Source organism: Eschrichtius robustus, chromosome 7, assembly GCF_028021215.1.
Source record: "Eschrichtius robustus isolate mEscRob2 chromosome 7, mEscRob2.pri, whole genome shotgun sequence".
NCBI lineage: Eukaryota > Metazoa > Chordata > Mammalia > Artiodactyla > Eschrichtiidae > Eschrichtius > Eschrichtius robustus.
The window spans coordinates 100,478,360-100,505,462 of record NC_090830.1 but is presented as its reverse complement, the minus strand read 5'-3'; the positions used below and the strand labels follow the sequence as shown (position 1 = coordinate 100,505,462).

Here is a 27,103-nt window from a genome sequence, read left to right as displayed (position 1 = left end):
ATACAATACAATATTATATGGCCATCAAACAGAATGAAGTACTGATACATGCTACAACATGGATGAATCTTGAAAACATTATGCTAAGTGAAAGAAGCCAGACACAGAAAGCCATATATTGTACGAATCCGTTTATGTGAAATGTCCATAATAGGCAAATCCATAAAGACAGAAAATAGATTAGTGGTTGCCAGGGGCCAGTGGGAGAAGGAAATTGGAGTGACTGCTGATGAGTATGGGGTTTCTTTTGGAGGTGATGAAAATATTCTAAAATTAGATAGTGGTGATTGTTGCATGACTTTGTGAATGTGCTAAAAACCACTGAATTGTATAAATTAAAAGGGTGAATTTTATGGTATGTGAATTATATCTCAATTTTTAAAAGATTTAAAAAATACAAGTATTGTAATAAACTGAACTAGTCCAAAATTCTGAACTGCAGCATCACAGAGTCACAACTGTTTTTTTTGGTTGTTTGTTTGTTTTATTTTTTGGCCACACTGCATGGCATGTGTGATCCTAGTTCTCTGACCAGGGATTGAACCCGCGCCCCCTGCAGTGGAAGCTCGGAGTACTAACCACTGGACCACCAGGGAAGTCCACAAACTGTTTTTTTTTTTTTAAAGAAAGAAGTATATTTAATCATCTTGCTCTCACTAGCAAAAACAATTTTTTGTACTGTCACTAATTAAAATGTAATTTATAAGTACCTTTAAGATAGTTTAACCTTTGTCTTAGCCTTTAAATTTTAATTCTGGCCTATTTCATATTGTACATAAAATAGCAATGCAGCAGGACAGGGATATAGTTTCTAAATATGTAAATATACATATATTGGATATTAATAATGCACGAGGGCTTTTATGGATGTGGACCACAGTCAACAAAGTTAGAGGCCGCTGCTTTGGTGTCTTGTTAGATGCCAGTCAGGAAAGAAACCTCAGGGAAATGGATATAAGAAAATCAGCAAGAGGTACAGACATATCAAATCTTAGTTTATATTAAGAATACCAAAGGAATTTATATACATGATTAAAATAAAAGCTAATCTGAAAGTCTCTACTGGAAAATTCTCTGAAGTTATAATTTTAACTCATTTCAGTTCTTCATCATGTGGTGGCAATTTGGTACTAAGCAAATTTCCATTCTGTGTGTCTCCACAGGAGAGGGTCACACCTTATATACTGTGTACTAAAAATACATCCTTCGAGAATAATAATGTTACAGTTCTTTCTTCAGTTGTGTCCCTGACTGCTAGCCAGGCGTTGGCTCGCTTTACCAATTCAGCTGGTACCGCAGACGTTGTCTGGTCCAGTGTCCAATTTCTTTTCTCCACTTGCCCTGGAAAAAGACAGTGGTGTCCCTGTAGTCTGTGATCTGTCTCTTCAAATGTTTGCCTGACCTCATTATCCAGAACACTCTATAAATGTAGTCTGCTACACAGCCCTGAGTCTGTGAAGGAGCAGAATACTCTCTTGAAAGTGACAAAGCAAAATAGAACGATCTGTCTAGCCAGGCTTGGAAAATACAGTTGCCAGGTTCCTACTGGTTTGGAGAAAATGCATGAGCAATGTGCCGGCCACCACCCTCTGTTCCTGAAACACTGCTGTGAAATTTTATAGAAGAATCAAAAACTAAGAGGAAAGGGCTTCCCTGGTGGCGCAGTGGTTAAGAATCCGCCTGCCAATGCAGGGGACATGGGTTCGAGCCGTGGTCTGGGAAGATCCCACATGCCGCGGAGCAACTAAGCCTGGGCTCCACAACTACTGAGCCAGCGTGCCACAACTACTGAAGCCCGTGTGCCTAGAACCCATGCTCCACAACAAGAGAAGGCACTGCAGTGAGAAGCCCATGCAGCGCAACGTAGAGTAGCAACGAAGACCCAACGCAGCCACAAATAATAAATAAATAAAATAAATAAATTTATTAAAAAAAAAAAAACAAACTAAGAGGAAAGCCTGCCCCTTTGCTGGCATACCTGCCCACTAGCCGTTCTTCAGGAAGTGCTTTGTACTGTATGAGTGATCACAAAGCTCAGAGCACGGCTGCACACATATCCCCACATTGCCGGTTAGTTGGCCCATAGATCTAATGTCTTTCCTTTCAGTAGGGTGACACCATGGGAAGACTACCCAGATAAGTTGTGTTTGAATTCCTGGTCTTCCACCCACTGGCCTTGGGGAATCACTCAACTTCTCTGATCCTTGGTATTCTCATCTGTAAAATGGAGATAAGGACAACTACTGCATATGGCTGTTGTGCAGCTGAAATAAGAGAACATATCTAAAAACAGCACAGTGTCTGGCACACAGTAGATACTCAACAAAAGTTAGATTTATTTTTTGCAAGTCAGGGATACAGGATCTCGGGTGATTCCCCTTTATTATCCCACAAGAACTATCACTGACATTGCTGGTGTTGCTTAACCAAAGGACAAGCAGCCATATACACTTCTTCTTGACAGGAAACCATGATTTTTTTTTTAAACATTTCTTTTTTAGAATATTTATTTATTTATTTATTATTTATTTTGGCTGTGCTGGGTCTTAGTTGCGGCACACGGGATCTTCATTGCAGTATGTGGGCTCTTATTTGTGGCATTGCAGTATGTGGACTCTTAGATGAGGCATGCATGTGGGATCTAGTTCCTCGACCAGGGATAGAACCCAGGCCCCCTGTATTGGGAGTGTGGAGTCTTACCCACTGGGCCACCAGGGAAGTCCCAAACCATGATTTTTTTGGATGGTGTTTGAGCTTGGATTCTCCTGAAGGCAGAGCCTGAGACAAGACTAGTGCGCAAGTATTTATTTGGAAGGTGATTCCAGGAACTAGGAATGAGGGCCTGAGTAGAGTTGGACAGAGAAAGAAGAAAAGCCAGTAGAAGAGTATGTTATCAAGGTCACTGCTGTGGGCAATGGAGGTGGATTCCACCAGGACCTTCTAAGAAGCGTGCAGAATGTCCCTGAAGGATGGGACGCGTGAGCATTTCTCCATTGTTTCTGTGCTGCAGTAGTTAGAGTTTGGGGGTGTTAGCCCACCACCCTTCCAAGCTATGCATGTCCACCAGCTGACTGAGCACACCCATGGGTGCCTGCTTGCAGCAAGGGCTGTCGGGGAGAATTGAGTCAAGGCCTATGCTCACCCCAGCCAGGACTGGCTAGACAATTTGTGGGATCCAGTGCAAAATGAAAAGGCTGGGTTCTCTGTTAAAAAATTATTAAGAATTTCAAGACAGCAACAGAAGAGCATTAAACCAAGCCCTTCTAAACTAGAGGCCCTGTGCAACTACACAGGTCCCATGTCCCATGAAGCCAGCCCTGACCCCCTTTGGGGCTGGAATTAGGGACAAGGCCAAGTAAATGTGAGTGGAGGCACCATAAATGTCAGAGGCAATGTGCCCAACCTGAGAGATTGAACTAAAATTGGTCTAAGCCCGTTGTGGTGACCTCTTTTCCCTTCTATAGTAACTGGTTTAAGGATGGTGATGTTCTGGCCAATAAGATGTAAGGGTGTTAAAGGATAACACTGAAGGGTGTTAATTAAAGGGAGTCAAGCAAAGCAAAAGCTTTTTTTTCCTCTTTCCTCTCTCCTTTCTGCTAGAGATGCTATCCTGTGAGGACATGATGCTGGGAGCTGCAGCAGCCATCTTGTAGCTATGAGGAGACACTGCTGCTACACTAGGATGGGGTCCTTAGAGGACTCTGGTGAGTTTCTGGGCCCACCCTGGGACCACTACTTTGGGACTTCCTACTCAGTAACAGTAAGTGTCCTATGAGTAAAGTCACCAGTAGCCAGAAGCATTCTTAACTTAATACGACTCCTAAGTATCTTCTCTCTTTGGTCATACATTTCCCACGTTCTTTGAAGCAGAGCAAAGGCTGCTATCTGTAGACTATGCTTTGATCAGGCCAGGGCAGATGAAGAGTTAAATTAAAGAAGTAAGTGGTTGCCTGTCGTTGAATGGGTAGAGGAAAGCCACCTCTAATTTATCTTCCCTCTCTGCATAATCTGCATCCTTTGCCTCTGGCTACTTTCTAAATTTTACTTACTGGGAAGAGTGATAAGAAAGGACATGACAGCTGACTCCTCCATGCCCACACCAGTAGGGATTTAACCACTACCAGATCTGCTTTTCTAGGATTAAGCTGTTTAAACTTTGTAGAGGATACTGTTGTATTTGCCTGCCCTGAATTCCCTTCATCTGGTAGTGAATTCCATTTTATCTTGGAGAACTGTCCAGCCTCTTTGCTTGCACTCTTGGTAAGACTTTAGAATCAAGGTATCTGGCCCTCCTTTGACCAAGGCCTGGGCAGCTAATCCAGAGGCCAACTGGACTTTCTCTCCAGGAAATCTGAAACCCAAGGCAGTGCCCTGAATGGATTAATTCTTGCTATCTAAATTCTAGGTGATCCAGGGTTCCTGTCCTTGCTGAAGCTCATCCTTAGATTCTGTGAGCTATCCTATATTCTATATATCTTCTTCTTTCTTTTCTTTTTTCTTTTTTTTTTGTCCTGCTACCTACAGTTTCTGTTGCACACCACCAAAGAATCAAAGAACCCAAACTTCAAACCTAAAATTTAAAGGAAATGGAAACCCCAAATACAAACATGATTATTCAGCAGCTTATAAGTGAACTCCCTTACTTTCACATATTCTCTCACATTAATTGAAAATCTATGTAGCAGCCTAATTGCAAAACTAGCTCCAATTATCCACCCTTCCACGTATCCATGTACTTTGCAATGTAACTTGGTCACTCCCACCAAAAGGTGGAGAATATTTCCCCAACCTCTTTAATACAGGTTGACTTTGTGATTTGCTCTGGCAAAAATTCTGACAACAGAATTTGGTCAAAGCAATGATGTATCTGTTCAAAGCCTAGGCCCCAAATGGCTTTGCCTGCTTCTGATCTATCTCCTGGGGCCCTGTGACTGCCATGTGAGAACAAGCCCAGGCTAACCTGCTGAAGGATGGGAGGCCACATGGAGCAGAGTTGATTCATTCCAGTCAGGTCCATCTTAGACCAGCACCCTACTGACTCTCAAACCTATGAATGAGCCCATCCAAAAATCTGAAAAGCTGTCTACAAGCGCACCACAGCTGACTACAAATACATGAATGAGTCCATCCAAAAATCTGAAAAGCTGTCTACAAGCGCACCACAGCTGACTACAAATACATGAATGAGTCCATCCACAACCAAAGAACCATTCAGATGATTAATAAACTCCTGAACAACAGTAAATGGTCACTGTTTTAACCCACTGAGTTTTGCGATAGTTTGTTATACAGCAATAGCTAATTGATATCACTTATAAAGCATAAGGCACTGGACTGGTATTTAACCAATTATTATGTGCTTAATAAGTATCTAGCACTATGCTCATACATGAGTGCTTATTGAGATTCTCATGGTAATCCCATAGCTTGTTTATTTATTTATTTGTTTGCTTGTGTGTTTGTTTTAAAAATAATGTGGCCCCTCTCTACCTACACATTTTAGAGAGGCAAATATTTTAGAGAGTCATATGGACTATACCATCTAAATGGTAATTAGGAAATTTATCTGATACCAGAATGTTTGTTTTTTATCTGGCATTAGCACAGTCCAGCACGTTGCCAAAATCAGAAGGACACTCTGTTTTAACAAGGTATTGTGAGAGGTAATTGTGGACCTTGGGCACGGATTATTCCTATCACCTTTCTCCCTTCTTCTTCTAGCACATGTTTGAAAAATTGAATTGAATATTTAAATCTGCCAAGGGCAAGACTTGTGGTTCTAGTGAAGACTGGAGTAACCTTAACGTTTGTGAGCCAGACCACAAAACACCACTAGTCCAACAGATTCAGAAGGCTTGAGTCAGTTCTGTGATCACTTTTGGAAAATTCTAAAACTGTCTATCCATTTAAAGCCAATGGATAACAAGGGGATTTGGTAGAAACAACTAGGTTTCAATGAAGCAATTCATTTCACAGACTAAAAGGACGGATTTCAGTAATGGGTATGTTTGATTTTCTCAGGCTTTGAAATAAATTTTTGAAAAGCTGTGTTCTAACCTGGTGCCTAAGACCAGCGGTTTATATAGCACAGTGGTTCATTTAAATAGATGAAATTATAAATATATTTAACATACATCCATCATTTTTACTGTACAAGGTATTTCTTAACAAAATGTGATTTTGAAATATCATTGTAACTTCAGGTTGTGGTTCCAACAGGATTTAGAAAATGTTTTTGCTGATTCATTTGGCACAAAAGGTTTCCCCAAAACACAATGAAAATCCACTTGTAAAACAGGTTTTCCAGTGAACAAACATATTTTGATAGTGGTTCTGGTTATAACTCAAAGCAAGCTTCCAAGCTTCTTGATAAATTTGTTTTCTCTTCCATGACATCATGAAAGAACAATTCTTGCAAAAGACACATAGAAAACAAAACGAAACAAAACAAAAATTACTTAAGTCTGTCATTTAACACTGCCAATTGCTAATTTATTGTTAGCAAAATGCATTACTTTTTTAAAGTGATGCAGGAGGTAGGTTACTTGAACAATATATAAGCTAAAGAACACCTAGCAAACTAAATAGTTCAGAGGTTTTCCATCCTGCTCCACGATATTTCTAAGTTGTCAGACAAATTTATATTTATCAATGATTATTCCTAAATGTTTTATCTCTGAAAGAAGGAACAAGTCAAACTGTAAGAAAAATGAACTTTGGAGAGTAAAATACTGTTTGGAGCAAAAGGAGAAATGGGAAATATAATTAGCAATGATGAAATTATCTAAGTGACAGTTAGTTTTATTGGGCTGTAATAGAATGTTTCCACATTAGCAGGTCTAAATGTTCACTCCACCTAATCAAAACCAGTTGTTTCATGGGTTTTTTTTTGTTCCATATTGAGAAACAATTAAGCAAAACTCAAGGCTTCTCAGTGTAGCCTTAAGAAACTCAAATTACTTAGCCCTCCCAGCAAAGTTCAGGTTTCAAATAGAATTATTAAGGCGGAGAAGCTAAATCTCTTCCAAATCCAAATTACAGTTTTAGCTGATTATTGATCTCCGATTTCAAATGTTAAAGACACAATTTACTCTCACATCTTGTAACTGGTTTTGTGTCACTCTTTAAGCTTCAGATTGCAAACCTGTGGATGCCAAGAGTACTGGTCATTGTGATTCTGTATGTTTGTTGTCTTAGTCTGCCTTGTCATAATATTTCATCTGCAAACTTTTGATCTTGATTTATGTGTCCTTTGTGCTTTTTATCAAGATTGGAAAGGAAAGAGAAAAAGGAAAATAACTTCCTAGTTCTTCTCTGGAGGAATATAATTTCTTATAACTATTTCTAAGTGGGTCAAATTCATTTTAGAAACCTCTCTATTTCATTCCCAAGTGCTATCCTTTGAGAAGATGGAAACTAGAAAGAGAGGAGAGGAGAATATTCTTGGTTCTCCAACCCTTAGAAGCTTCTAGTTCTTGGGACATTTATTTCAATTTAATCTACTCATAGACATACTTTTATTGTTCAGTATCAATGAATACTGGGAGTGGGAAGGGGGAGCTCCCCAATGAGGATATTCTCAAAATCCTCAAAGAAACAAATTTAGATGGGAATAAAATCCATAAAACAAGAGAAAGTTTGAAACTAGAACATGCTAGAACTAGAATCAACTAGAAATGTTAAAATGAAAATATATTTATTGAAATAAAAAATTTAAAAATGAGCTTCATAGCAGCTTCTTTACTGCTGAAGAATGAATGGGTAAACTGGAAGGTCAAACAAAGTTTATCTCCCAGAATAAAGAGAATGAAAACGTTAAAGAAGAGTTCAAAGAGAAGAGGACACATCCAAACCCTACAATACCTATTTAATTGAGTGTCAGAAGCAGAGAACAGAAGAAATAGTGAAGAGATAATACTGAAGAGATACTAGGAAGAACATCCCAAAACTGTAGGGAAAAAATGAGTCCTTAGATAGAAAATTCCCATCAAGGGTATAAGAGAATAAATTAAGAACACACTCTTAGGTATATCATGTAAAATTCCAGAGCATCCAAGATAAAGCGAACATTCTAAAAGCTATCAGAGGGAAAAGACATAATAATACGAGGAAGGAATGAGAATGAGATTATCAGCAACACTGGAGGTCAGCAGTCAATGTGCTAAAGGAAAATCATTTTGGACCCAGAATTCTATATCTAGCCAAATTATTATCCAAGTGGAAAGACAAAATAAAGACATTTTCAGACATATGAATATTTGGAAAGTTTACTCTCCAAAGATTCTCTTCGAATAAAATATACTAGGGTGTACTCCCGCAAGAAGAAAAGTAAATCGAAAGGAAGGGTGCAAAAAGTCACAGTGAGCAAATAAATCATCAGAAATATAGTATTAAATCAAAATGAATAAGTTTTTTAAATTATGTGTTTAAAAACAAGCTGGAACCGAAATTTCAGAGAGTAGTAACACGGGAGTTGGGAGGAGTAGTGTAGAGAGAAGTAAAAGTAAGTTGTGTCTTTTTGTGCTTGGAGAATAGAGATACTGAGTAAATTATGTGTTTAAATATTTTAAAGTAACCACTTACATGCACACACATATATAAAACAGTAGAAGAGAGAAATGTGGAAAAAAGAAATGCAGTCAATACAATAAAAGACAGGACTAGAGAAGAAAGGGAAAAAAAGAGTCAAGAGAAAAAAAGACTTAGCCTTAGTGACATTTTCTGAGCTCCTGGATTCAGCCTTACCTGATGCTAGATACACTCCTGGACTTCTTACCTACTTGAGTCATTCAATCACCCTTTTGGTTAAAACTAGATTAGATGGGTTTTTACCACATGCATCCCAAAGCATCTTAATCAATTCAGCTTTCATATTCATCACCTATATTTTTGCTTCACTTGCCTTCCCTTTCATGCTGAATTAAATGCTCACACATTTCCATAACGTGTTAAAATTTATTTTTGAAACCTTCCAGGATAAAAATAATGAAAAAAAAATTGACTCATTGCTAGATTCCTCATTCCTCTGACTCTTCAACATTTCTACTTTGCCATTCCCCAGCCCTGCATAGAGATGCCATCTATTTTTCCACCTCAGAGTCTGGGCCACACGATCTTTGTTGGAAGAAGAATTTTTTAAAAATCAACTTCTTCAAGCAAAAATGAAACACAGGACATGCCATTTATAGAGTGTTTTCATACCCAATTTGATCTGAGACGATAGCTTGGGGACAATTAAATAGCCATAAAATAAATCAGCCTCAGAGAGGCTATTTCCCAGGTCTAACATCCATCAGAGTTCCAATCAGAGTTCCTAATCAGTTTTATTTACATAGGAAAGCACTTCCAGTTATATTTTTTTCCTGCTGCACTCACTGGCCAGGATTTTCTCCTGACCATCTGCAGAATAAAAAGTACTCCTTACCTAGATCACTCTTTCTCTGTTTACAGAGAACCTAGAAGCTTTTAAACATTCCACCGTCAGCATTTATCTCACTGTGGTGTGACTGTCGGTTCCCCTCTCCTAGCAGATGTTTGGTCAGAGGCTGTGCCTCAGCTATGTTTTGGTCCCAGGGCTTAGCGCAGGGCCTGGCCCCCAGTGGTGCTCAGTAAGCATTTGCTAAGTGGATGGACGGGGCCCCATACTTCCCCTGACTATGCTCTGTGCATTCCAGCTTCCTCATTTAGCTTCTATCACCTCTCTCAATGACTCCAATGTCCCCCTCACTCCCTCTGGACCTATTTTTGTATCCAAATCAGACCTTTTCCTCAAGGTCCAATTCAATCTCACCTTTTTTGAGGAAGGCTTCCTTAACTTGGTGACCACCCTCTTTGGTGTCTGTCCCCACTTGCCTCTTGCTTTATTATATTCTTTATTGAGGGCAGCCACTAGGAAACATGGCATCTTTGTGAAGATTAGGAAAAGGTGCCCTCTCTGGACAGATACGCCCTGAGGTACATCAGAGCACGTGGCTTTGGGGGCAGAGAACAGACCAAGCTCAACCCTTTTTCCCTGTTAGCTTTGTGCCCTTGTGCAGTGAACCGTGTACAGAGCCGGATGAGGTGGCCCTGACACAGAGCCTCCTTCCTGAACCAGACCACACCCGGGGCAGGGGCTTTGTTTGAACCCCACCTTCTAAATCTTTTTAAGCCCCTTTTTATATTCCCAGCCTTTCATCTACCACATTCTTCATTCTATGTGATAAACGTTGTAACTGCTGATGTAAGTTATTATATGAATTTGTTGATTCTTGCTAGTTATTAGATTTCTTATAGGCTGGTTAAATGAAATACTGTCATTTTCTGAAAAACAGAGACAAAATTATTGTGAAGCAATTATACCTAGTTGCTTTTTATAACAGCTTAATTGAGATATAATTCTTATAACATAAAATTCATCCTTTTAAAGTGTACAATTCAGTAGTTTTTAGTATATTCAGAGTTATGGAACCCATTATTGCCACAATACTTTAGAATATTTTCCACCCCAAAAGAAACTCCATATTCATAAACATTCACTCTCCTCTCTCTCCTCCTTCCAGCCTCTAGCTACCACTAATCTTCTTTCTGGATCTTTCTCTATGAATATGTCTATTCTGAACATTTCATATAAGTGCATTCATATAATCAGTGATCTTTTGTGAATGGATCCTTTTACTTAGCATAATGATTTCAAGGTTAATAAACACTGTAGCATGGTTAAGTACTGCATTTCTTTCAAAGTTGAATAGGACTGCATTGTATGAATTTATCACATTTTATTTGTCAATTCACCAGTTGATAGGTATTTGGGTTGTTTCCACTTTTGGGCTATTATGAATAATGCTGCTATGAACGTTCATGTATAAGTTTTGTGTGGACATACATTTCCAATTTTCTTGGTTACATACCTAGGAGTGGAATTGCTGGGTCATATGATAACTCTATGTTTAACTTTTTGAGGAAATTCCAAGCTGTTTTCCAAAGTGGCTGCACCATTTTACAATCCCACCATCAATGTGGGTTCCAATTTCTGCGCATTCTCATGTAAACATGCTGTTGTCTGTCTTTTTTTTTATTATAGCCCCTTAGTGTTTGTGAAGAGGTATTTCATTGTGGTTTTGACTTGTATTCCCTAGTGACAAGTGCTGTTGAGCATCTTTTTGTGAACAATCAGACTGAAGGTAGTATAGGGAGGCAGCGAGGTCTCAGAACAACTGGAGCCAGGGTCACAAGTGCAGCCAAGACTCCCTCTCTCTTTCCCCATCACCTGCTCTGCTTTTCTTTTCTTTTTTTAAAGGAAAGCACATTTATTTGTTTTAAATTTATTTATTTATTTATTTTTGGCTGTGTCGGGTCTTCGTTGCGGCATGCGGGATCGTGCGTTGCGGCGCGCGGGCTTCTCTCTAGCTGTGGTGTGCAGGCTCCAGAGCACATGGGCTCTGCTGTTTGCGGCATGCAGGCTCTCTAGTTGAGGCTCGCAGGCTTAGTTGCCCCGGCCATGTGGGATCTTAGTTCCCCGACCAGGGATGGAACCTGTGTCCCCTGCATTGGAAGGCGGATTCTTTACTACTGTCCACGAGGGAAGTCCCCCTGCTCTGCTTTTCTCTGCAGGTGAGCTAGGCTTTCTTCTCTCTCATTGCAGACCAGCTTCTTCCACACGGCTTCTGCCAGCTCCTGCCACCAGAGAGGGCCTGACTCCTTTTCTCAGGGAACTCTGATTCATCTGCCTTGGGTCAGACACTCAGGACTAGACCAATTAATAGTGAACAGGAAATCAGCACAAGACAAAAACATGGCAGCTCCCAATGGAATCACATGACTGAAAAAGGAAGAGTGGTTCTCAAGAATAGGGAAATGTTATTGCCAGTGGAAAAAGGAGATACTGATAATATGAATTAGTATGAGTCCATGTCAGTACTAACTTTGAAGAGCAAAAGTTACCAGATTTTTGGTCTCTAAGAGTTTTATAATGGCCTTTGGTCAAAAGCCTTAAAGGTTTTTACTCACCTGAACTATTGCCAAATACAAAGGAATGTATACTTATAATCTTAATGCATATTAGTGATATTCTTGATGTTGTTTGTCTATTTAATCAACAATATCCTGGGGCCAAGGTAACATTATAACAAAGTTTTTGAAGGAAATGCTATTATAATAAACTACAGCATCATTCTGTCTGTATCGCAACTTTCATTAATCTCACCAAAAAGGATTCTGATGAAAGGCTGAACTCAGAGGTCACAGTCTGGCAGCCTACATAGCTGATTTCACCTTATAACATTTATTGTTTGACTCACATGGTGTTTTTTTAAAGTTTGAGTTAATTTCCCACACTAAAAAATCTGGAAATTTCACATAAAAATCTGGATTTCTAGCTTCTCTTGAAAAATCAAAGGCACTGCCATTCCATTCCCATTCTTCTGCAGGCATGTGGTTTGTAATCCCTGATTCGAATTATTTTGATCTCTAGTCATTAACTGTCTCTGAGGAAGCATATACCAAGTAACTAAGTCATAGTTTCCATTCATGTGGCCTTGCTGACTTGTAAGGTGACAGGACATAAATGGGGGATTTGCTTCACAGTTGAATGAAACAAAAATCTCTTCCATAGGTATTTAAAGTTTGTGATCATTTTACTTTCAGGCTCTTGTATAACAGGAGGGGAGATTATAGACAACATAAATTCTCTTTGCAAAACCACGAGTCTTTGTATTAATTCTTGGTCTTCTCTCAAAACAGGCAACTCCTAATTAGTTTTAACTACTTACCACTGGAGGATTATATTTATCTAATACTATTCTGTAGTTTCTTTAACAATTGTCATAAAACATGTCTTTAGTAAATAATATAAACATATATAGTTATAATAATATAAATATAGTTAATAACACTGTATTGCATATTGGAAAGTTGCTATGAGAGTAGATCTTTAAAGTTCTCATCAGAAGAAAAAAATTTTTTTGTAACTGTGTAAGGTGATAGATGTTAAACTAGACTGTGGTGATCATTTTGCAATATATACAAATATGGAATCATATGTTGTAACCTGAAACAAATATAATGTTATATGTCAATTATACCTCACAAAAATTTTTAAAAAATGTTTTTAGCTTGAAGTGCTCTAAACAATTCTGGTTCTAATCTAAGGCCATCTGGTTGTCATCTTACTCTAATTGATTGCAAGAAGTTTATAATTGTGCCTTTTTTTTTTTTTTTAATTATTAGCACCTTTAATTATTTATTTATTTATTTATTTATTTGGCTGTGTTGGGTCTTCGTTTCTGTGCGAGGGCTTCCTCTAGTTGCGGCAAGCGGGGGCCACTCTTCATCACGGTGCGCGGGCCTCTCACTGTCGCGGCCTCTCTTGTTGCGGAGCACAGGCTCCAGACGCGCAGGCTCAGTAGTTGTGGCTCATGGGCCTAGCTGCTCCGCAGCATGTGGGATCTTCCCAGACCAGGGCTCGAACCTGTGTCCCCTGCATTAGCAGGCAGATTCTCAACCACTGCGCCACCAGGGAAGCCCCTATAATCGTGCCTTTTACCTAAATCAACCCAATGAAAGATGGCACTCCGTGTTATTTCAATTCGGTTCCTTAAGACTCGAGAGGCCAAAGTATTGCTGTGTTAACCAACGACTGCCTGAGGTAGACCCTGGGCTACGGTACCCAGATTCCCCTTCAGGAATGAGGGATTTATTCCCTCAGATGCTGGGAGTGCTGCTGGAAGATGTCTTCAGCTGTCAACCCTATTTAAACTGCCTCACCCAAAGTCATGTCTTCTACGAGGACATACCACATCTGAAGAATGATCATTTGAGGATATAAAATCCTGCCCCTCTTGCCCCAATGTGGGATATCTAAAGGGCCATTCCATCCCCAGAGCTCCTGAGGTCTTCGTTGGGACTGCGTCTTAGTTCAACTTCTGCTTAATCCTGCTTCCCTGTGTCCCTTCCATAGGTGTTGATCTCAAGCTCTCTTTAGTAACCCCCTGCACCCTAAGCTCCATCTTGGAGTCAGCTTTGCGGGAGCCCATCTTAGGAAACTACTATGAAGAGGGTGGCTACGAATAAGGGTGGTGTTTCAGAGAGGAGGGGAAGAAACCAGGAGATCTGAAGCACAGGATTCCTATTTGGGAGACAAGGCAAATTAGAAAGTGGGGAAAGTTTCTGAAAGCCCAGCAGGAAAGTCTCCATTGATTCTCAACCAAAGCTTCCAGAGAGCAGAAGCCAAGCAATACTGATTATCCTTCTCCTGTTTCCTATTATCAATAAAATACTCACAAACCCAAAGAGAGGAGATGAAAAAGTTACAGTGGCATTACAAACTAGAAATGCTGCCCAGCCATCTGTCAGATGTCGGGAAGAACGTTTATGGAAGGAAGCCTGGAATGAGAAGCCCGGGGACATAACCGAGGGGCTCTAAGTAGGGAAACGTGGGATGGTGAATATGGGCAGAACTATAGACTGCTAGAGATGATTGCCCCCCGAGGGTGGGGGGATCAGTTTTGAAGATTGGAAGCCCTATCTTGTAACGGCCAGGGGATTTATCCCTTAGAGTGAACAGATTCAGAATAAAATGGAATCAGCAAGCTAACAGAAAGATGGGCTAGGTGGTTTGCCCATCCCGTCCTCCAGTCTAAGATGCAGCCAGAGGATTCTAACACTGACCATTGCCCCATGTTCACAGGCATTCACCAGAGCTGAATACAGTTCTCCTTTTTCAAGGATAATCAATACTTAAAATGTGGTAGCGGGAGCCTATGAAACACTTCGTAACATAAATGACAGAGAATTTGGCACTTGAGGTTTTCCGAATAACATGTGTTCGGAAAATATTCCTACAGCAAACCTAATTTTAGAAAACATCAGGTTTGTACCCTGAATAAGATTTAGGAAAATATGGATGTTTGAAATAAAAGATGAACTATGGGTAAGAAAATAAACAGATTAAAAAAGGAGCTAGCTGAGATGGAATCAGAAATCAAAAGCTGTATGAGAGGACGGGATTATTGTAAAAAAAAAGTTATAAATACAATCACAGAATTAGTCACACATTGACAGGAAAGAAAACTGAAGCAGTGATTTGGAGAATGAGCTTGAGAAGAAAGAAGCATAAGAAAAAACAGAGATAACCAATTTTTTTTATGAATGGTTTGATTTTCATCTGTTTATTTGTTCATTGTTTTCATCTGTTTTCTACCTAAAAGATCTACTGGCTGGAAATTCAGTATTCATTCTCAGTGTGTGCTCTCAACTCCTTGATTTTATAACTATTAATCAAGCTTCACTCTATGGCATTTGTTTTCCTCACCATGCGCAAATGTGAATGTTGCACTGTTAACTTCAGAATGACCCATTAGCAGTGCTATCCCCCTGAATATCTGTTATCTTAACTCTGTGGCTCTTGGGACACTGGGGACAGTGTTTCTGAGAGGAAGGCATGTATGTGGGAGGAAGTGGAGTAGAGAAGGTTACTCAAGTTTAAAAAAAAACAAAAAGGGAACAAGAAAAAACTGAGAACTTCCCTGCTGGTCCAGTGGTTAAGACTCCGTGCTTCCAATGCAGGAGGCACGGGTTTGATCTCTGGTCCGGGAAGTTCCATGTGCCGCGTGGTGCGGTCAAAAAAAAAAAAAAAAAAGAAAAAAGAAAAAACTGAGAGTGAAAATATGTATGGCAGAGACTAGAGATTCAAGATAATAATTATTCCTAAAATACAAGCCAGAATAAACATAAGCAACAAATTAACAATAGAAAACTTTGCTGATATGAAGATGTATCACAGTTCGTGGAATTCAAGAGCCCATCATATACCCGAACATGAAAAGTAAGAAAAAAATGAACACCTAGACATATTGTTTAAATTTTCTTTTAGTTTCAAAAAATTTTGAAGTGCCCTACATACAGGAGAAACAACTGACCTACAGAGGGAAAACTATAGGCATAAAATGAGACATTTTCTTTACCTCTCATGTAGAGATGAAGTCATAGACAGGAAGGTGGGCTGTAGAAAGGGTGTCAAAGTTTGAGCTATTACAGTAATTCCTTGTCAAAGCAAGTCCTGGATCTAGGACTCAAGTTATACCCAGTATCTCTAATAGCTTCTTAGACTCCTTTGACCTGCTTGCCTTTTCCCTCTGTCCTCTGCCAAGAATGAATGACCTTTCACCAATGCTGTTACCAGCTAGTGCACATTATATCTTCACAATCAGGTTCAGTAAAGACCAGGCCACCATCAGATTGACTGCTCTGCACTCCTCTGTCATCACACTTTTGAGGCACCCAATCTGCTGGATCATTTGTAGTGATTTTTGTTTTCAGTTTGTGACCACAAACAGGTATATTAGTTTGCTATTGCTGCTATAACAAATTAGCACAAACTTGATGGCTTAAAACCACTCAAATTTATTATCTTACAGTTCTGGAGGCTGGAAGTCTGAAATGGGTTTCACCGGGATAAATCAAGGTGTCACGAGGGCTGCAGTCCCTTCTGGGGGCTCTAAGGGAGAATCTGTTTTCCTGCTCTTTCCAGGTTCTCAAGGCTGCCCGTATCCCTTGGAACATGGCCCCCTTCCATCTTCAAAGCTAACAACAGTTGGCCGAGTTCTCATCACGTTGCATCACTCTGACCTTCCCTTCTGCCTTCCTCTTCCACATTTAAGAACACATGTGATTATATTGGGCCCACCTGGATAATCCAGGATACACTCTCTCTCTTAAGGTCAGTTTGTTAGTAACCTTAATTATATCTGCTACCTTAATTCCCCTTTGCCATATGACCTAATAGGTTTTAGGAATTAGAACATAGCCACCTTTGGAGTTCCATTATTCCTTCTACTACCAACAGGTTTCTCTTGTTTTGCTTCTGGCTACATTAACTATTCATTAGCACTTCCAGAGAAGACTGACGATAAAAAAAAAAAAATGGTAAGTGTTGACATTTATTTATAATTGATAAGAGTTTGATGAAGGAGGGGGAATCTCATGGCTAAAATATAGACCTGAGATTACATCAGTGGTGATTAAATCAGATAAAATAAGTGAAATCCTCTACCCTAGGACTGACCCAGAGCCTTTTGATTAAGTGGAATCTGAAGTTGATACCCCAGGTCCTTTCAAAGCATGGCTACTAGAGTTTGGTCTTTCATCTACTTTTACACGAGTCACTATTTCACAAAATTCTCGTTACCATCTTTCTCTTCTCCTCATCATCCTAAAAATATTTTTTATTTCTCTTCTGGATACATTCAGCATGGAAAGGCTGCCATGGACATTGTGTCTGTTTTATTGTTGTGGACCAAGAGTCTGTCCAGTTCCTCTTCTGAGCTGAAATTATGCATCCCTGATCTATAATTATTATTTCAAAGAAGGGACTGACAGAGGGAACTGTACAGTGAGCAAGGATTGAAGGAGTTCTAGCCATTTGCGAAGAAAGCAACCTCAATAGTCAAGAAAATGTAGAGTTTCATTTATATATGTTGTATCAGTTATGATCACGTGTGGTTGTACATAACAGAAACCCCCATAAAGGGAGTTAAACATAGAAGGGTTTTTCTTGCATGTAGAAGAATTCCAAAAGTGGGCAGTCCCAGGCTTGCGTGGTAACTCTGCAAATAAGACTGCAGTTGGTACAAGGCAAGGTAAATGTCTAATTCTTTCTTTTTAATGACCAGTTTTCAAAGTATGGTGTTAGTGTGCCGACTACCTTCAATGGTGAAGTTTTTTTTCATTTTTGAATTTTTAAAAGTATCATTATGAACTCAAATTTTCTACGTTCAATGTGTTTCAATCAATTACAGTTATTCTTTTTGGTGCCCAAACTGTCTCATCTCCTGCCAGTTAAAAGCCCCTGTAGGTTGGCTCCAGTCCTTTTGACATGACCCTATTGGTCTTTGAGAACTTCCTTGCTTTGGGCACAAAAAATATGTCAGGCTCATCTTGTACATTCCTGCCCCAGACCAGGAATCAGCCATTTCTCCAATGTGCCCTGGCTCCTTCTAGTGGGAGATGGCATTTGGAGAACACAATCTAGTCTTTACTAGTGGGTTGTCATTATTCTTAGGCCTCAGTAGACAGAGCTATTAAATATGTGTGTTTTAGAGAAACCAATATAACCACTAACAATGGGGCTACTGAATATAATTTAAGTTTCTTTGAAGTTCTTTTTGCCCTTAGAATATTTCCTAAAATATTGTGAAAGACTGTGAAAATTATTAATGTGAAATAATTCTTCTTAGAGTAAATATGTCACCACCTTGATATCCAATTAGGTTTTCTTTTGTCTGTGTATGTTTTTTAATTTTAGAGATCATGTATTTTTCTTTCTGACTTAATCTTGTTTTTTAATTATAACATTTACCTAGTCACAAATAAAAATTTTAAATGGGGTATGTTTAGAAAAGTCTAGTTTCCCTTCCTCATAGCTTATTATTTGATTAGTTTTTGAGTTATCCTTTCATCATTTAAAAAAAAATACAAACAAACACAGATATTCCTATTTCTCTTCCTGTTTTACACACAAAGTATCACACTATAAAAACTGTGCTGTACTGTGCTTTTTTCCACTTTAAAAAAATACCCTGGGGATTACTCCATACCAGTGTGTAGACAGCTTACCCATCTTTTTTTTCATGGCTGCAAAGACCATCATATGTATGTACCACAGTTTATTCAACCAACCCCCTACCGATAGACATTTGTGCTGCTTCTTCTCTTTTGCTGTTATAATGAAAATCTTGAATGTATGTCATTATATTTTGTCAGTATACCTTTGGGATAGATTCCTAGACAGGGACAAAGGGTATTTGCATATATAGTATTGCAGATATTGACAAACTTCCCTCACTGGGTTATTTTGCATTCTCCCGGCAATGTATCAGAATGGCTGTCTCCCTGTAGCCCTGCCAATAAAATGTCAAACTTTTGCATTTTTGCCATCTGACAGATGAAAAGTGATATCAGTATAATTTTCATGTCTCTTATTTTGAATGAGCTTGACCATCTTTTCATGTTTAAGAGTCATGGAAAATACATTTTAATTTAAATGTATTTGTTGCTTATGCTGGTATCTTCTCACTTGTACAGTTGGAGAGAACAGGATGGATGTGATTAGGTATGAAACAAGTTTATATTGAGCCAAAGGTAATGCCCAATGTGTTTCTTAGAGTAGAGAAAGTTCTATGAAGCTTTATTTGAAAGATTGCATGGAGGAAATTTTATCCATCAGATTTTAACATGAATTCATATAGTTTTCTTAGAGTGTCCTGCCCTCACTAGAGCGCTCATCTTTAGCTGTGCATCAGATTCACATACAGAATTTTATTGAAAAAGAAAAGAAATAGATGCCTTGGCCCATCCCTGGACATTTGGACCCAGAGACTCTGGAGTCCCTGTCAGCTATGTTTTTTGTTCTTAGTTTTTTGGAGTTGTTTGTTTGTTTGTTTAAACTGAGGAGATGATTCTGTGCAGACAAATGTACTTGTTCAATAAATATTTATTGGGTATCTACCAAGTGCCAGGGAATGAATTGGCTGGCAGGCACAAGGAACAGAGCAGTGATAAAACAGACGCAGCCCCTGTCCTCAGAGACTGTAGAAAGATATACCAAAAATATTGAATAGATTCACATGAAGTGTTGCCAGTGCTCTGAAAGGACAGAGGGCTGAGATAAGAGAGTAATAGGAAGGAATGCTTTTGGACAGCATGGTCAGGGACAGTCTCCCTGAAAAGGTAACATTCAAGCTGATCTGCAGAAGCAAAATGGGCTTTGGGGCCATGCAGACCTAAACTTTTAAGGGCTATTGGAAACATGTGAACAGAATTCCCATAAAGTCCTTCACTCAGTGCCGGGTTCATAGTAAATGGCAGCTGCTGTGGTGATGGTGCAAATGATTTTCTGCTCAGCCAGATCTTCTTCCTCTAAGGCCCACTTCTGACTAAACTACTCCATTAAACCTTCTTTAGTGAATCCAGCCCACACTGATTCATTTATTCACCAAATGTTTATGGGGCCTCTACTGTTTGTCAGGTGCCATCCTCAGCTCTGGGGATACACTGGTAAAGCCCACTTGGCCGTCACAGAACACATGTTACAGGAGGAAATTCAGTTTCGTAATTTTCTTTTCTTTTCCAGACACAATAGAATTACAGACTCCTGAAGGGCAGGGGACTTATCCCTTTTTGAATTCCCCTCCACAGTTCCTGACACCAACTAAGTGCTCTGTAAAGTGCTAGACTCTGTGACCTTTTAGCTCATCCAGTGTGTACCACCCGCCCAGTAGCCAAGGACTTTGAGACCTGGCAGTTCTATTAGGAGAGAGAAGAGAAAAAGTGTTGAGTCTGACACATTAAGGGCCCCAAAGCTATCTTTATGCCTTGAAAAAAGGCCAACATCTCTACCATTCCAGTCTGCTGAAAAGCCTGAAGTTGTAAAGTGCCAAAACTCAGATCCTGTTGGCATGGCCTTTTTTTTTTTTTTTAATTTATTTATTTAATTTATTTATTTTCGGCTGCTCTGGGTCTTCGCTGCTGTGCGCGGGCTTTCTGTAGTTGCAGTGTGCGGGGGCTTCTCATTGTGGTGGCTTCTCCTGTTGTGGAGCACGGGCTCTAGGCGCACGAGCTTCAGTAGTTGTGACACACGGGCTCAGTAGCTGTGGCTCGCGGGCTCTAGAGCACAGGCTCAGTAGCTGTGGCGCACGGGCTTAGTTGCTCCGCGGCATGTGGGATCTTCCCAGGCCAGGGCTCGAACCCGTGTCCCCTGCATTGGCAGGCGGATTCTTAACCACTGCGCCACCAGGGAGGTCCTGGCATGGCCTTTAATGAAGCGGTTTTCATGAATTTGTTGATTTTGTTGTGGTGGTGGTGGTTAACTGACTTAAATTTTTTTTTCTTAAGAGAATATGTTCGCCGATCCTGGAGAAGCTTTTGGATTCCTGATGTTAACCAAAACCCTCCACCTTGCCCACTATTCCCCACCGCTCCACATATGTGCATCCACATCTACATACTATGTAGAGTCTATCATTTTATTTCAAACCTCCTGTTTCCTCCAAGTCAGTGCTTCGCAGCATAAAAAACACCTTTTATGCCAATAACTTATTGAGTTACAGTTCACTTATTATTAGAGTTTATTATTAGATAAACAATACAGGATGCCCCATTAAGTGTGAATTTCAGATAAACAACATATAATTATTTAGTGTAAGTGTGCCCCATGCAATGTTTGGAACATAGTTATACAAAAAAAATTATCTGTTGCTTTATGAAATTCTAATTTAACTGGGTGTCCTGTATTACTATTTGCCAGATCTGGCAATCCTCCTTGGTATAGGTCTTTACCTGTGCTGTCTCTCATAACCCTTTAAAAAATACACAAAGTATGCTAATTTTACAAATAAAGACACTGATGCTCAGAGAGAGACAGTAATGTCCTCAAGATTATAGCTGGTACATGGTAGAATCAGGATTTGAAGCTAGACATGTTCAAATACGAAGGCCCTGTTTTCATACTTCTCAAGAAAACCAGTAATTGTTACAACTGTTTTGTCCAGAGCTAAATCAAGCTAGAGTTCTATAATGTGAGATTAACGGACATGCCTTTGCAGTTCCCAAAACACAGCTCTTCACCATGCTGAGACTTGGCACCTGTCTGCCCCTTCTCGCCATGTGAGTGCTACTTAGCCTTCCTGACTCAGCTCAGAGCTTACCTCATTGAGGAAGCTTCTCTGATCCGTCCAGGAAGAGCTGATCATTCCATGTGTCTCCTCAGCACTTGTACAGGGCACCGCAATGATCTTCTTAAGGGTCTGTCTCCCTCAGAAGGCCATGAGTTTCCTGAGATGTCATTTTCCCAGTGCCTAGCATGAAAGTGGAGCCTCAGTAAATTCTCGGTGAATGCCCAAATTTGAAGCCCAAATCCTGGGCATCCGATTTATATAAACTCTGCTAAAACACGTATGAGATTACTGACTGGAAGACAATGGATCTCCTGGCTGTTTTTGAAAAACGTCATCAGAAAATGGATACTAGAAACTAACCTATCTATGGCATGTGAGTCTTTATGGAGGTACTTTTATTTATTCAGTAAGCTGTAAATGATTCTATTTGAACTGTTAGAGTTCATCAGCTAAATATATATTCACAATACAAAATGTGTCTACTAAATTTCCGCATTTTAAAAATCTTATGAAATACAGTAATTAGACGTGTCCATTAACCATTTTACAAGACTTTAATATCTTAGTTTTCTAAGGGTATTTTTGCAACAACAGCAAAAATAAATAAAGCATTAATGTAATAATAATAAAGAAACTAACCTATCTAGACATGGACAAGAAAACCGTTACTATTTAACTTGAGAACAACCCTAACGATTACACTTTTTCTAAATGATCCTATTTTGCTGTCGCCTTTGACATAGTTTTAAGTTGTGTTGTTGCACAATTACCTTGAATGGAACATCTGAGAATGAATCAGATTTAGTTAACATTCATAAATATCTGCAGTGGCAGGAGGGAGGAGTAAAGCCAAGTTTAGCCTCACCTTTCTAGCTCAGCAAAGTTCAAGCCAGTCATTTTAAAAAGCCAATTTTGCGTGAAAAATGAAGTCATTTTATATGCTAAAGATATGTGTGCTTGGCATATAAGGACGTTATTCCTTAAAATATTTCCTTGAATATATTCCAGAGATTTTTAAAAAATGAATTATAATTGTGGTGAATACAGGGCTTCTTTATGTCATTCCTCCTTTGTGGACAGACCGGTGACTTCCAAAGGCACCCAATTAGATTTCTGAAAAGAAATACAGTACTCTTGTCCCTTGGCTGACCTGCTCATCATCATGAACTGATACTCATATTTAGTGCCAACAAAGCACAACTTCATTGAGAACAGAAATAAACCCATTCCCTCTGGTTCTGAGTCGTCCGACCACATCCAGGTCCTTTAGCTCTTTTGCTGAAATATTCCAGATAAGAATAACGATGGGTTGATGCCCTTTCCAAAATGATATGTAAATGCTATAAAAGGTAGCTATTTATACTAGTCAATAAGTGTTTTAGGAATGATGGACAAATTCAAATTTAGATAATTTCTATTAAGACAAATAATGACTAGACTCAAATGGCAACTCTTCTTTGGCAGAAGCACAAAGCTATAAACAATCCACTGAGTTTGCTGAGGAAATGACTGATGCAGTTTGGTGTGTCACTTCGTGTATCGGACAAAGCTTTAGGTCACAAGGAAGTCTGTCTAATGGTGGAGTCCCAGACACCAACCATGCGCTGCAGGCAGCATCTTGAGAACGAGAAGCGAACTCTTCCTAGTCTGGGCCAGCGTGAGCACACTGTCAGCTGTCTTCAGTATGTGTGGTGGAGGAGGGAGACACATATAATAGGTAAGAACACTGGGCTTCCCTGGTGGCGCAGTGGTTGAGAGTCTGCCTGCCAATGCAGGGGACACGGGTTCGAGCCCTGGTCCGGGAAGATCCCACATGCCGCGGAGCAACTAGGCCCGTGAGCCACAACTACTGAGCCTGCGCGTCTGGAGCCTGTGCTCCGCAACAAGAGAGGCTGCGATAGTGAGAGGCCCGCGCACCGCGATGAAGAGTGGCCCCCGCTTGCCGCAACTAGAGAAAGCCCTCGCACAGAAACGAAGACCCACACAGCCAAAAATAAAAATAAATTTTAAAAAAAAATAGGTAAGAACACTGGCTGCAGAGTCAGACTGCTGGAATTTGTCTCCCAGACCTAGCATGTCCTGACCTTGGACAAGGTACTTCTCTCTGAGCCTCGTTTTTTTCATCTATGAAAGAGAAATGATAACAGTTATCTAGCTCATAGATTCTTGTGAGGATCAGTGAGACTACAGGTGAGTGCTTTAGTTCAAGGCCTAGCACGGTAAGCACACAATCTGTTAGTCCTTTCTTGCCTGTCAGAATGACTGAAATCAGTGGAACAGTATGTTGGCACGCAGGTGGACAACGTTTCAGCTTCTGACCACAGCTTCCTCTAGGCTGATTTCCATGAATAACGTAAATCATACTTAAAAGGAGCAGAGATTACAAAGAGAGGAAGGGATGGCAGGGACTCAGGATTTTAAATGCCTCTCTTCTTCCCCTTCCTTCCCCTTGACCTCCTTCCCACCTTAGGTTCTTGAAGGAAACAAACAAAACGCACAAAAGACAGGCCAGGAAAATGCATGTTATAAGACTTTGGCCTAAACCCCCATGCAGACTAGAGTAAGCTGAGCTGGCCCCTGGGGAGGATCCCTTTCACATGGCTAGAGGCAGACCTAGGACCTAAGAGCAAAGGAGCTCCTGCAGCCCTTTCCTCCCAAAGCCCATACCCAAGTTTCTCTGGATCTGACTGCTTTTACAGCATAGAAAAGGGGATTCGGGAAGAAATAGCAAGTCAGCAAAGAAGCAACACATTGAAGAGATCATGCGTCCCTCACCTAGCGCTCACTTGGTCCAAGCTTTCTCAGCAGGTTGGAGTAATGAATGGAAACTTAAGTCAGAAATTTTTTTTATGTTTCATTCTATCCGATTAATTCATGGTTCAGTATTTGAGTACAATTTGTACCATTTCAGATCTGTACTCCAGACAAAAATAGAGTAACTTGAAATACTGTGTTTAAAGAAATTCTCGTGTTCTATCATTAAATTATTTGCCTAATAGTTGACTATATGATTTGTTTACGTACTTTACGTGCTAAGAACAATTGTCAGGAATGTTTGAATTATGTATGGTGATATTTCATGGTGACAGTTTTATTTCAACGAGCATTGTTTTTTTGTCAGCAAGATTCCTGATGTAAAATAACAACTACTGATAAAAATACATGTTCTATATACACTGCAGCCCCAGGACTCCTGGCCTAGATAAGCCCATCAGAGGGAGAGAAAATGTCAGAAGAAAGAGTCAAGAGCAACAACCACACCTGGCTCAGAACTTAACTTGTTCAGTTCATTCAACAATTACTTTGTTGAACCGCTATTACGTGCTGGGCACTTGTTCCAGATGCTGAAACTCATCCACCCCAGCTTAGAAGTCAATGACAACCACAAAGAGGATTCAAGCCCTAGACCCAGTGCACCTCAAACCTGCCCTCTTCTTTCTCAGAACTTAACTCCTTCCCTTCATGTTAATGGCTTTGCCCTCCACCCTCACGTATCCTGAGGGCAGGGTATGAAAGAGGGAAGGAGAGGGAGCAGAAGACAGGTTTAAGCTTCCAGAGCTGGCAAGTAACAGAGGATATCAAGAAAGGCGATGTTTTTGGTTGTTTTTCCTAGTTTCACTTTTTTCAGCACTGGGGTCAAAAGCGGTGGTCCTGCTGACCCCAGTGGGTTCTGCTCTCACAAAGCATCTTTAGATTTTAACTCAAGGCACAAAAGCCTCACTACTTCTCCCTCACTTCCGAGTTACTACGAACCTCACATTTCTGTCACTGGACTGTCATTTGGCCCCAAATAGAAAATTAGCTAATTAGCTTTTGCTCTCAATTGGAGAAAAAGTGGCTTGCACCAGCCAGAAGAGATTCAGGTAGATAGCCTGTACTTGTTTGCTTTGGGAAGTGATTTGCCTGCTTTGCATCATAAGCAAGAAGATTTTCATACGGGACTAGCCTAGAGCAATAATAATCTACTCAAGTGTCATGAGCTGAGGTGAGGCCAAGTTCTAGAGACAAGAAAAAGCAGCTCCACCAGACAACTTCCTTTCCAGGCCAATCCCAACGCAGGTCCCCAAATGGAGCTAGAGGCTCAGTGGAGAGCTCAGCACAGACTTCTCTAAATCATCACAGGGCTTGATTCTTTTGAGCTGCTCCTTAAATTTCCTACTCACCTATCCCCGCGATCTTTAAAAATTAAATCAACTTATATTAACATGCTTATATTTTAACTTTGGAGGTTTGAAATTGAACTAATTCAACCAACTAGGACACTTTGTGTTTAAAAACAAAGAATAGAATTCAAAGAGCGAAAAAAAAAACCTCTCCAGACCTCATGATCTAAGTGTTTTCTTGCTTGTTCTATCACTAACATACTCTCTCTGGAACACTCTTCATTTTCCAGATGCGAATAAAAAGGTGAGATGTGAAGAAGGTAAGTGACCCTCGTCAAGTCACATACCTAATGAGTTGCAGAGATAACACTAGACCACAAGACTGTACTTCAGTCTAGTGCTTTTGTTTTGTTCTCAAACACAATAGAGCCTTCCTATAGTCCATAGACTGGTGGTGTAAATTACTCTATAAACTAGCTGTTAGCATATCAGAACAGGGGCCTGAATTTCTTTAATTGGCTAAAAAAAATGTTATCAGTTTCCTGAAAGTTTCAGGTTTTGTGGCTTTTTAAAAACCATCTCTTTAGTTGGGTTAGTTAGTAAATAAAAAGCAACAGGTAATTTTTTTTTTTTTTTTGCCAGGCCCTACTTCCTTGATGATGTGGTCACTGTAACTGTTTTTACCATCTAAGAACCACCCCCTGATCGTTATCTCTTCCAGTTCTGCATCAGGCATGTTGCTTACACTGATGACTGATCCCAGTTTTCTGAGATTATAATAACTATGCAAAAAAGCTTCTTTCTCAATTGTTGCCCTTTGCTCTTTGCATAAGAATCAACTCTGGGTAATTCCCTCTTGGTCCAGTGGTTATGACTGGGTTCTTTCACTGCTGGGGCCTGGGTTCAATCCCTGGTCAGGTAAATAAGGGGAACTGAGATCCTGCAGGCCAAGCGGCACGGCCAAAAAAAAAAAGAATCAACTTTTGTATCACACAGATTCCACTTTTGAAACCTTATCAGATCTTCTGTTTGGAATTCCAGAAAGCGGTATAAGAAAAACTGGAGGGCTTCCCTGGTGGCGCAGTGGTTGAGAATCTGCCTGCCAATGCAGGGGACACGGGTTCGAGCCCTGGTCTGGGAAGATCCCACATGCCGCAGAGCAACTAGGCCCGTGAGCCACAATTACTGAGCCTGCGCGTCTGGAGCCTGTGCTCCGCAACAAGAGAGGCCGCGATAGTGAGAGGCCTGCGCACCGCGATGAAGAGTGGTCCCCACTTGCCACAACTAGAGAAAGCCCTTGCACAGAAACGAAGACCCAACACAGCCATAAATAAATAAAAATTTAAAAAA

At 40.1% G+C, this 27,103-nt stretch overlaps 1 protein-coding gene across 2 annotated transcripts in view; it reads right to left on the bottom strand.

The window, feature by feature from the left end:
* Positions 1 to 27,103, bottom strand: part of MINPP1 (multiple inositol-polyphosphate phosphatase 1) — a 144,067-nt gene that overhangs the window by 66,295 nt on the left and 50,669 nt on the right. The window contains exons 5-6 of one of the 2 annotated variants that reach the window (XM_068548146.1): positions 21,681 to 21,830; positions 6,361 to 6,411 (exon numbers count right to left, since the gene is read on the bottom strand). In XM_068548146.1, coding sequence (XP_068404247.1) covers positions 21,722 to 21,830 — 109 coding nt within the window. In that variant the 3' untranslated portion in view covers positions 6,361 to 6,411; positions 21,681 to 21,721. Of the gene's footprint in view, positions 1 to 6,360; positions 6,412 to 21,680; positions 21,831 to 27,103 lie in introns of those variants that run through there. The other variant, XM_068548144.1, reaches the window with a different exon arrangement.